This window comes from Marmota flaviventris, chromosome 2 (assembly GCF_047511675.1).
Source record: "Marmota flaviventris isolate mMarFla1 chromosome 2, mMarFla1.hap1, whole genome shotgun sequence".
Classification (NCBI taxonomy): Eukaryota; Metazoa; Chordata; class Mammalia; order Rodentia; family Sciuridae; genus Marmota; species Marmota flaviventris.
Window position 1 is genome coordinate 10,249,876 of NC_092499.1, and position 11,661 is coordinate 10,261,536.

General features: G+C 49.3%; 1 protein-coding gene across 1 annotated transcript; it reads left to right on the forward strand.

Annotated features, from left to right (window-relative positions):
• The first annotated feature begins 1,763 nt into the window (after positions 1–1,763).
• Tcl1a (TCL1 family AKT coactivator A) lies at positions 1,764–4,982 on the forward strand. Its single transcript, XM_071606232.1, has 3 exons — positions 1,764–1,979; positions 4,386–4,556; positions 4,932–4,982. Exons 1-3 carry the CDS (start codon positions 1,764–1,766, stop codon positions 4,980–4,982), a joined length of 438 nt encoding a protein of 145 aa, XP_071462333.1.
• Positions 4,983–11,661: the final 6,679 nt, after the last annotated feature.

The window sequence follows — 11,661 nt, forward strand, 5'->3', positions numbered from 1 at the left end:
AATTTCCATGAAGAAGGGCCAAGGCCCCCACAGCAGCTGCCCAAAAGGCCTCAATCATCCTTATTTCATTTCATTTTTTGGAACCCTTTCTCAAGTAAGTTTCTAAATCCCACACAAGAATGGTACATACTCTTGCTCCATATTAAGAAGCCCTTGTGCAAAATTAAAGAAATATTCTTTTTCAAAGTGGGGGGAAAAAAAGGAGTCATTTTCCCAGAACATTCAGAAACTCACCCAACCAAGTGGATCTGATTCTTGGCCCATTATTTATTTCTTTATGGCCTCTTAGAAAAGCAGAGTGGTTGAACAAAATGGACAAATTCAGTAGCATTCTGAGTCCTGGGGCCATGGCTGTGGCTGGATCAGTGGCTACACTGGTTCCTGGAGGACCCCCTTCCCATGCCACAAAAGGCCATCCCGAGGCCTTTAAACTGGATTTAACATTTCTGACTTCAAAGCTTTGGACTTGGCTCAGACTTCCCTGACAAGAGCTTATTCCTGAGGTTTTCATCTCGTTGTGTGGCTATGTGGGACTGGAGTCAAAAAGCCATCCACAGGGAAATCGGCCTGAAAACCTCAAGTCTGAACATTATATACTCACATCACTTAGAGCTGCACGAGCAAAGATGGTTGCTGGGCTCACAGCTGCTCGGCCTCCAAGCTTGGCTTTGCTGTTGTCTTCTACTTGTGTTCCTGGTTAATCTAAGTATACCTCTCTGACCTTGAGCTACCTCAGCTTCTGCCAACCTGGGAACTGGGCTGTCTGGATAAGCGCAGAAGCAGAAACTCACCTGCCAGGTGGAGCACATGCCCCTTCCTGATCTCTTATTTTCACTTGAGTGGCATTTCAAAGATCACTAATGGTTTTCTCAGTACTTCTTCAGAGAGGAAAGAGCTAGAAGATGAGGCACCAAACTGCTACCAGCAGTGATGTTTGAGCAACCAGCCTGGAGCCGATCTTACATGTTTTTCATTATGCTTTACTTACTTAATTGTCTTAATGGGCATGTGTTACTGCAAAATAAAGTGAAATTGTTTTCCTTATTTGTTGTAATTTACAAAGAGATGGTTTGAATCATATAACCTAGGGACTTTTCAAATCCATTGATCTTGGGGTGGAGAAAGGGGTTTCTTTTTTTAAGTATTCATATTAAATGATGCGTTCACTAATGAACTCAAAGCATAAAGGGAAAAACCCACGTGTCCGCAACACCAAGTTTTGCAATAGCTAATAGATGACCACAGCATCCTCAAAGCCATGGAAAAGGCATGTCTTAGGGTGGGGGGTGCTTCCGGAGTTGCAGTTTGCCAAGGAAATTGATTGTGCCACACAAAAGCTCAGGCTGAAGGTGATTTAGTGAACCTGGGAAAACCTAGGCCTGGTTCAGGCTCCTGTGGGTTTCTTCTAAACCCCCAGGCTCTGGGTTGCTTTCTCAGTGCACAGATGAGTTCTGAGCCAAAGCCCCAGGGCCCCAGCAGTGGGTAGTGCCCAGAGGGCAAGGCCGGGTGGGAGCCTTGGGGAAGCCCCGGGGCCTGATGGGACCGGGTCTGCACTCCTAGATGCTACCAGGGTTGCAGAGACCAAGGCTTCGCGCCCCGCCCCTATCCCCGCCCACGCGTCTCGAGCCCCGCCTCCTCCCGCCCCGCAGCCAGGGGGCGCCGGCGCTGGAGACTATAAAGCCCAGCAGTCCTGCAGCCCAGCATTAGCGGGCAGCGGCACCTGGCTCCGCTCCCGTCTCTTTTGCAGGGCCACAAAAGGTGTCATGGAAGGGTTCCCATTCGAACCGGATTACCCCCCGGACCCCGACCACCTGTGGAGGTGGAACATGCTCTTGTTTGTGGACGAGACCTATCGAACCTGGTTGCCCATCATCATCAAGGTACACCTCGTGAGCCCTGGGCGGGCCCTGCCTGCGAATGAGCCTCGGCCCAGCCCCTCGCGTTCCTCGGGCCCAGAGGAGCCTCTCCTGTCCCGCATGGTGAAGGCACCGCCCGAAGACTTAGAAGGCTGGTCCGTCCAGGGCGGCCCCAGCTGAAACTTTTTAGAACTGGGCTCTGTAGGATGAAAAAGAGTTCTTCCAGGAGGCTGGGAAAACTGCTAGGGCATGTTGGCCAAGGATAGGGACCTATTGTCTCGGAGCATGCATGATGCTGAGCAAAAGAGGACTCTTCAGGGCTTCAAGGTCCTAGTTTATATAAAATGGGAATATCTTTAAAGGAAGTGATTAGTGCATGGGTCACTTACCAGAGTCTGCTTAGGTGGGCCCCAGAAATCTGTATTTTAAAAAGCACATTCAGTAGATAGCTATAAGCTAGTGTGAGAAGCTGTGCCCTGGACGGCAGGGTTTTTGTATCCCCTGGAAGCTTTGGAACAGATAAACTTAGCAGGCAACAGCAGTATCAAACTTTGACTTCATTTTATGTATGAGCCCTTAAGATTACTCTTTAGTGTTAACAGGTCTTTGTAAGAAATATAACTCTTATTTTTTTTTAAAAAGGTACTATCCATCAGAGGTTGGATTTGCTCAAAGAAATAGAAGCAAAAATTGTTGCAACTCCATACATAAACCTTAGAACATGCATGTAATATAGTATACAGGAAAAGGCTATTAAGGGTTGACTATGTCTCTAATTTGCTAATGAGAAACTGAGGCTTAAACATGTAAACCTGTCCAAGGTAGTGCTGCTAGCAGGTAAGATAAGGTTGCAACAGGCTCTTACTACCACCTAAATTTGCAATTTTATTATTCTTTAAAATGTCTAAGTATAGCCGGGCCCAGTTGCTCCAGAGGCTGAGGCAGGAGCATCAAGAGTTCAAAGCCAGCCTCAGCAAAACCAAGGCGCTAAGCAACTCAGTGAGACCCTGTCTTTAAATAAAATACAAAATAGGGCTGGGGATGTGGCTCAGTGGTCGAGTGCCCTGAATTCAATCCTGGTACCACCCCCCCAACCCCCCCCCCAAAATTTCTAAATATACATATAGACCTTTTCCAAAATCAAGTTAAATATTTTCTTTGTTTTAAGTCAAGTATCTGAAAAAAATTTAGGCAAATATCTTTTTTTAATCTCTAGTTGGGGAACATCTGCTCACCAAAACCACAAGCCAGACAGTTTTTCACAATCACGATAAATGCTACCTGAAAAATAACACATCCTCACACAGTGGGGCAGGATCTGACTCGCGTAAATCCAAGAACCAGTATCTCTAATATGGAAGGATTTTCTTAAATTAATAAAAAGGAGGAATAATACAAAATGAAAATAGTTAAAGGATATAAAAGACTATAAACACAAGAATGGTGATTTCCAGGGCACCGACACCTTGCACTGTGATCCAAATATTTTTTTTTTGACAGTGATTTGTAACAATTTTATAGAACTATTTTTCACTTGTGGAGAAATACTGGCTGAACAAATGTGAGTGCCTAGTTTATATGCCAAGTACAGTTCTGGGCTTGAGGATTTGCAGTAAAGGTGACAGAAACCCACTGTATCAAAATAATGAAGCTAGTACTAAGTTGTGCAGGAGAAAAATGGGGCTGAGAGGCTGAGAGTCCCTAGGGTTGGGCTTTGTGGATATTTTTGTCCTTGAGTTGGTGAATGAAGCTGATGTGCAGTTATTGATAAAACCAGTGGGTTTCGTCTCCACTCTGTCACATTGCTTTGTTATATTTTAACAGACATGCATTTGAGTAGAGACCCCTAAAAGAAGGGTGCGAGTCCCGTGTAGCTTTGGGGAGAATGTTCCAAGCGAGGAAGGCAGTAGATGCAGAGGATTTCTAGAAGCAGGCAGAATGGTACAGGTCCCAGAAAAGCCAGGAGCCTGTGTGGCCAGAGTGAGGTGGAAGGTGGCTAACAGGGCAGGGCAGCAGGGGCCTGGCTGTATGGGCCTTTGGGACTTTCAGAATTGTTCTGCCTGTGCTGGGAGGTGCTGGGCAGAGAGCAGGCACAGGCCCCGGCAAGTCAGGAGGTTGTCACCACAGTCCAGGCAGGAGACAGTGGTAGGTAGGGAGTGAGGTTGGTCTGTCACCAGACTGGGGAGCTGAGATACTGTGTTTAGAAGAGGATCTTGGACAAAATGTTTAAAATGAAAGGAAATAAAATCCCATGATGGCTGAAAGGGCTCCAGGCAGAAGGGCCCCCGGGTCTAGCCTAGCCACTGGCAGCTTGGCTGGAAAAAGTGTGCTTTTACGGCCTGCCTGGCTGGCTAGACTACTGGCCACCAGAGTCCCTGAGAAGAGCATATGTGGCTGGAGCTGAGTGTTGGGGGCAGTGACCGCCAGCCTCTCGTGCTTGGCCCCTGTAAGTCTAGGCCAGGGCTGCTGGGTGGCCTGGAGGAGCTGGTGAGCGGGACCTGAAAGTGTTCCCTACTTTTTCCTCTGCAGATGGAGGGTAGCCTCCAGGTGCTCATGCGCCAGGAAGACTACCCCTTGGATAACCCTCTGAGTCCCACTGAGATGACTCCGAGCCTCCTGCCTTTGTTGTATCAGCTGTACCCTGAAAGAAGATACCGAGGCTCAGACTCCAGCCTCTGGCGCATAGTGTACCACATCGAGGCAAGCACAGGTCTCCCCCGGGGACAGAGTGGGGGACCTTGGGCAGCCCTGCTCCCACCCCATGTTGGCCTCTGTGTTCTGTGTTCCCTGTCCAAGCACCAAAGTTAAAATAATGGAGGGGATTAACAACGTGGGTGGCAACGGGCTGGATCAGAAAGTAGTTACAACTGGAAGACTGGTTGTCCTCTCAGGTCCCCAGGGAGACCCTCTTTGGCCAACAGTCACAGGCCAAGCCTGAAGGGGAAGACCTGTGCCACCCAGGTCCCGCCTGCTGCCCAGGCCACTAGAACGCCTAGGCAGGGATGGAGGGAGAGTTGGCAGGGCGCTGGTCTGATCACTCCTTGTTTCTCTCCCTTCCTGCGTCCCCACCCTCAGTACAACAGGGTAGAGGACATGCTCCTGGAAATGCTGCCGACCCCTGAATGACATGGTGAGCATCCTTGAGGGCTTAGTGGACCCCTCCCCACCTATTGCCCAGAGGGTCCCGGGGTTGGGCCAGGCTTCTGGAGGCCCACCCCCCCCACCCCAGGCTTTCCTTTGCCACCTAGAGAGTCAGAGCCCTCTGGTAAATTTTTGCTTCACACCCATCTGAGCAGGGCTGCACAGGTCACAGCTGACACTTTTATAGACATCACTGTATTAAATAGCCGTGTGACTTGATGGTCCCATCAGCCTAGCTGGGCCTTTTAGACGTCAGAGGTTACAAGACCAGTTTGAAGCACTACAGTGACTTCTGGTGGCAGAGCCAGGTTTCAAATCTAGGTCTTCCGACCCAGCCACCCCCACCCCCACCCCCCTTCATGCTTTGCCTGGTGCCGATGCCAGGCCTGAGCCTCCGGGGGCCACGCCCCCAGCAACCCCCACCCCAAACCTCCGTCCTGCGGTCTGCCCTCCTGGCGCTGAGCACGTCTTCTCTTCTCTCCCTTCCCAGGTCCTGCGGTTCCTGCCTCCACTGGCCCCAGGCCTCCAGTGGGGGCTCTTTGTGTTGTGTTCACCTCGTTTGCTAGTCCGTGTGTTCGTTGCCACGCGCTGTGGTCCAGGAGGAAGCAGATGGCTGAGGACGAGCCCACCCAGGCTGCCGGACCTGCCTGCAGCCCCCTTGGCTCCCTCAGCCCTCAGGACTCCGGGATCCCTGTGGGTGGTGCCAGGGAGCCCTGGGTCCCTGTTGCTTCCTCCAGGTGTCCATCTGCACCTGTGTCTCTGGTTTTCTCAGCTGACAGATAATTTTTAGCCTCTCTCTCCCCCTGTGTCCCTCAAAGCAATTAGCGTCTTGTGCGGACACTCAGGGGTGTTTTTCTTCTGTTCCCCTGGCTTCCTGTGCCTCTTGAGAACAAGATCTACTTGCCTGAGCAGTGGCCTTGGAGACCTGGGCCAGCCATGGGGTGTTGTAGCTGCAAAACCCCACCCACCTGCGAGGTTCAGGTGCAGTTCAAGGGAAAGCCTGAGGGAAGCCATGTCTGTGTCCAGGACTTGGAATCCTGCTGGCCAGTGACTGCCGCCCACCAGGTAGCAGGAGGCCAGGTGAGTGGGCACTGCCTTGGCTCTCAGGTTGCCCACCTCCAGAAGAGAGAGAGATTGTGTTTACCCCCTGACAGGTGCCCTCACACTTGGTATCATGAGGTTTCATGTGGCATCAACACGTTGTAACATTGCCTGATTTAAATGTAAGAAAGTTCATCAAACTTGTGCTGTATCAGCTTCTGTCCTTGACCTGGGGCTAGTGGGGAGAAGGGGGAACAGGCAGTTACCCAAGAAGAATACCCACTCTTTCTTTTCCTTGCCCATGGACCAAGTTCTGTCCTTTTCTCCTTCCCAGCAGGAGTCCCCCCTGCCTGAAACTGTCCCCTAGCACTCATGCCCAACTGGACTCCCTCCCCCACCTCCATGACAGCAGTCACAGCCTATCCCACCCTGATTCCCAAGATCCGCTGCCCTCCTGCTCTTTCTAAGAGGATGTCTTCTAGAGAAAGGATCTGTGAGGGAACTGTGGAGTCCTGGGTCCTTGTCACACAGATGGGGTGGAGGAGATGACACCTAGAGGCTGCTCTGAGGACTCAGCAAGGTGCTGTAAGGAAAATGCTCCCAGCATCTACTAAGAGAACCATGTAGGAAACGTGAGTGTTCTCCCAGCTTGGTCTTGTCCCAGGTCCTGACTGGTACTAGGCAGATAAGCATTGCCATCGCACACTACAGCTTGTATTGCTTGTCATTGTAACCCAGTGCCTTGCACAGGGCCTGGCAAGCAGGTTCGGTCTGTGGGAACAGTGACTGATAGACACCTCTCTGTGGAGATAGTGTAATGCCAGACTCGAGGGATGCCAATAGACCTTCAGGAGCCAAATCCGATGCAATCACACAAGAGTCTTTATTGCAAGCTCGAGCCTGGACTCAAAAACGTTCCGACGCAGCTGTCCCAGGGAGTGAACCCTGGTCCGTTGTTCAGTGAGGATTTTTATAGGTTTTCAGAGATACTCTACGTGTCACAACATCACACAGCAAATCATTTCATACTGTGGGAAAGCCAAACAACAACTCTTAACATTGATTAAGCACATTCACTGGTGGAACAAGTTGGGTAGGGGTGATTGGTTAGTACAAGAGGGGGATTCCTTTGAACTGATTGGTTTAGGCCACGAGGGGTGTATGTGCTAAACTACATGGTTTCCCAACATGTTATCAACCACCATAAACTACTGTGGGGTGGGGGGGGTCGTTTGGCATCCCAGGTATTTTCCCTGTCTCATGCTGATTGGTGGTTGCTAGGCGGTTGCTATGGGTCCTTGTTGGGAAAAGTATAAACGGCAGCCATACCCCAGAGAAAAAACCCCAACATGGCGCCTAAGCACCTCTTCTTCCTACCTTCTTTTCTGCAGTGGCGCGAAAAGTTCCCGCCCGTGTGAACTCTCCCGCCGGCGCCAATTTCAAATCTCGCTGGCGGGGAACCTTAGCCCCAATGAGAACTAATTCCTGGGCTCCGGAGCTGATATCTGAAAGAACTTGCCAATAAACGGGTTGCCTGCCATTTATCTAAGCCCTACCATCTCCCCCTTAGTTCTATATAAGCACACTGCTTTTTGCAATAAAATTGGAATTCTCCCGGCGAAGTGTCTTTGCGTGGGGAATTCTTTCAGTCCTCACTTAGCCTAACTGAGTCAAAGACACCTGGAGCTGCAGATCTTTCCTGTTATTTGCAAACAACTCAGCAGGGTGGGTATGTGCCTAGGAGTGCTCTGTGGGTCTTTCCAAGGACAAGGGTCACGCCCCCTTCCTTGGACAGGCTTTGCTCTGAGGTAGAGGCTGGTTTCTCAAAAATGGAGTCACATCAGTTTCTCAATAGAGCAGGAGGAGAGACCAGCTGGATGCCTCCTTTTAGTTAGAAGTCTTTAGTTAGGAGCAGTCCTTGCAAGATTGTTGACCAGATAGATATTCACCACCTCCAGGAGCTGTGCTGGGCACTGGGGACACAGCAGTGAGCAAAGCAGAGGCCCTGTCGACATGCCCATGTTATTCTGGGAGAAGATAAAGGAGAAGCTTAGAACCTGCAGAATCCCAGAAGAAAACAGAACTGGTGGCTTGGGGCTGGGCTGGGCTGACTGGCTAAGAACTGCTTGCCTGAGCAGGTGGCCTTTAAGATGAGCCTTGAAAATGAGGGCAGATTCATGAATCCAGAAGAGAGATTGGCAAGGCCTAGGCCGGTATAATGTGTCATTTAGAAAACGGAAATACAGCAGAAGGATTTCTTTTCACTGGAAGCAGTGCTGTTTTGCAAGGAGGATAAGTGGCCCTAAGAAATGAACTGTCCATGAACTTGGTGTTGGGAAAAGTATAAACGGCAGCCATACCCCAGAGAAAAAACCCCAACATGGCGCCTAAGCACCTCTTCTTCCTACCTTCTTCTTTTCTGCAGTGGCGCGAAAAGTTCCCGCCCGTGTGAACTCTCCCGCCGGCGCCAATTTCAAATCTCGCTGGCGGGGAACCTTAGCCCCAATGAGAACTAATTCCTGGGCTCCGGAGCTGATATCTGAAAGAACTTGCCAATAAACGGGTTGCCTGCCATTTATCTAAGCCCTACCATCTCCCCCTTAGTTCTATATAAGCACACTGCTTTTTGCAATAAAATTGGAATTCTCCCGGTGAAGTGTCTTTGCATGGGGAATTCTTTCACTTGGAAGCTGTTTTCCACAATAAGAATGACCTTAGGGCTTTGGTTGGAACTGCTGGGTGAGCCATGGGGAAGGGTCAGTTTGGGCAGGGAGAAATCAGGAGTTCTCAGGCTGCATTTGAGATTCCCAGAACCCCTCCATTTGGAAGTGTCAATCGGCCTTTGGTTGAATATGATTGTTCTAGAACTCAGGTCAGGACCAAAACAATTACATTCAGGAGTCTAAAATATAAATAAATAAGGGGACTGACTGAGGTCTAATGTGGAGATGGTGACTTCAAGCAAGAGAAGTTGCAGCTGTGTGCACATGTGCAAGAAGGGTCTGCAGAAAGGGGTCATCTGATGAGAGCACAGATAGCTGGGTCCCAGGCAGACCCTCGTGGAGGGACCCTGAGCCACAGTGGGTATGTGGGCATCTGCCTGGCAATCCTCTGTTCTGCCACTCTTGTTCTTCCCCCAAAGTCGAGGTTTACTGTTTGGTTGAAATCCTTTAAGTACTTCATAATTTCAAGTACTGTACATGAACATTTATTTACATTTTCTTTAATTTCTTTCAAGCAGGTGTTGCAGGTTTGGGGGCTTAGGGCTTGCAGTTCTTTTATTAACATGATTCCTAAGTATTTTATCCTTTTTTATTGTGATTTTTTTTAAAAAAAGATTTTGAGAACTTTTTAAAATTTCATGGCTAAAACTCTAGGCCTTTGGAAGGGAATACCCTATTTCCCCTCCCTTGCCCCGGGCAACCACCACTTCATTTTCTGCTTCCCTGAGTTGGAGGACTTTAGCTACCTCATCTGAATAGAATCCTGCAAGTATTTGCCCTATGATCAAGGCTTATTTCACTGAGCTTGTTGCCTTCCAGCTTCCTCCACGTTGAGTGGCACAGGATTACCCTATTTTCTAAGGCAAATAATATCCCACTCTTCATTCATTCAGTGGACATTTGGGTAGTTTCCTTATCATTGATCATTATAGGTAATGAATGCTTCAGTGGACGTGGGAGAGCCAATGTCTCTGCAAGTTTGGGCTTTCAGTTCTTTTGGATAAATGCCCAGAAGGGAGATTCTGGTACTTCTGTTAATTTTTTGAGAGAAGAACCTCTATCCTGTTTTCCATAACAGTTGTACTGTGACAGCCTAGGGGTGCTGGGTTTGTTGTCTCCCTTCAGCAAAGAATTGAAGAGCAGGACACAGAGAGAGCAAGCAAGCAGCAGGTTTATTGCCAAAGCCACAGAGACAGACTTCTCTACAGAGAAAAGGCCCCAGAGCTGGGAGTCCAGAGCAGAGTTTGGCCTGTTCTTTTTATGATCTCTGGAATTTCCTCCTTTTCTTGTCACACCCCCACCCTCCATGCTCTCGTCATTATTACTGACAGGTGCCTCCTCTGTCCACACGCTTATGTTAGTTTTTCTGTTGGATCCCCCACTTAGGAGCACAGGTAGGGAAGTGTCTGTCTGAGTGGGTCCCCTGCTGTGTCCAGGAGGGCTTTCATCAAGCAGGAAGTTGACCTCATTGGAAGGCCCTCTCCAGGCTCCTTTGTTCTGGCCCTACCCCGACATCCTCACTGCCATCTCGCCCCCACATGCCTGCACCCTCCTCTCTCTGCCTTGAGAAACCAGCCTCTACCTCAGAGCAAAGCCTGTCCAAGGAAGGGGGCATGACCCTTGTCCTTGGAAAAAACCCACAGAGCTCTCCTAGGCACATACCCACCCTGCTGAGTTGTTTATCTACAAATAACAGGAGAGATCTGCAGCGCCAGGTGTCCCTGACTCAGGCTAGGTGAGGACCCATAGCAACCCCCTAGCAACCACCAATCATGAGACAGGGAAAATACCTGAGATGTCAGGTGACCCCCCAGTAGTTTATGGTGGTTGATAACATGTTGGGAAACCATGTAGTTCAGCACGTACACCCCTCGAGGCTTAAACCAATCAATTCAAATGAATCCCCCTCTATACTAACCAATCACCCCTACCCAACTTGTTCCCAACAGTGAATGTGCTAATCATGTTTTAGAGTTGTTTTATGATTTTCCCACGGTGTGTGATGATTTGCTAAGAGATGCTATGATGTATGTGGAGTCCCTGTCTTCCCCAAAGAGTGTTTAAAACTGCTGCAAACCCTGGACTCGGGGCCTCTCAATGTCACCAGTTGCTGTGTGCACACGGAGGACCGAGCTAGCTCGCAATAAACACCTCTTTGCTGCTTGTAAGGGTCCGGCGAATGACGGAGAAAGAGACCACCAAGAGACCGACTCATGCAACAGCAAAAGGGGGTTTATTGCAGATCCAGCGCGCTGGGGCTCCAGGCTCACTCAAGAAGGGAGAGCGGCCAAGAGCCCCGAGCAGGGGTTGAGCAGTGCTTAAGTACACTTTTTTAGGGAGGGCAGGGACTTTACATACATCACAGTCCCCTTTAACAAATCACCATACACCGCGGGAAAATCAAACAACAATTCTCAAACATGATTAGTACATTCATTGGCGGGAACAGGTCGGGCTGGAGTGATAGGTCAGTCCTAAGGAGGGGGATACATTCAAACTGATTGGTTTGGGCCCTGAGGTGCCAAGCTGCACAGGGTCCAGGTTGTTAAACAACTAAGTGGTCAGGGGGAATTATCTAATGGGCAGTCCCGGGAATTGTCCTAACAGCTACAGGAATTTCAGGCTTTGAGTGTAGCTTAGAAACTTAACAATACCTGGTCCTTTACATTTTAACTCAGGCTTTGCAGCTTAGAAACTTTACCCTTTCACTGCTTACATCGATCTTGGTCTTTGGTGGCCTTTTGGGGGTCCCGAATTCAAGCATAACAGCCTCAGTGACATTTTACATTCCCACCTACAGTGCACCAGGCTTCCATTTTCTCCTTGTCCTGCCTCACCCGTATTTGTTACTCTCTGGGTTTCATTTTTTTGTTTGTTCTTTTATTTGTTTTGTTTTGATT

Excerpts from the sequence above, each read along its gene's own strand:
- Tcl1a (XM_071606232.1), top strand. The coding sequence starts at position 1,764 with ATGGAAGGGTTCCCATTCGAACCGGATTACCCCCCGGACCCCGACCAC. Across the intron at positions 1,980-4,385 it reads AGCCTCTCCTGTCCCGCATG|ATGGAGGGTAGCCTCCAGGT; the intron begins GTGAAGGCACCG and ends TTTCCTCTGCAG. Across the intron at positions 4,557-4,931 it reads GCATAGTGTACCACATCGAG|TACAACAGGGTAGAGGACAT; the intron begins GCAAGCACAGGT and ends CCCCACCCTCAG.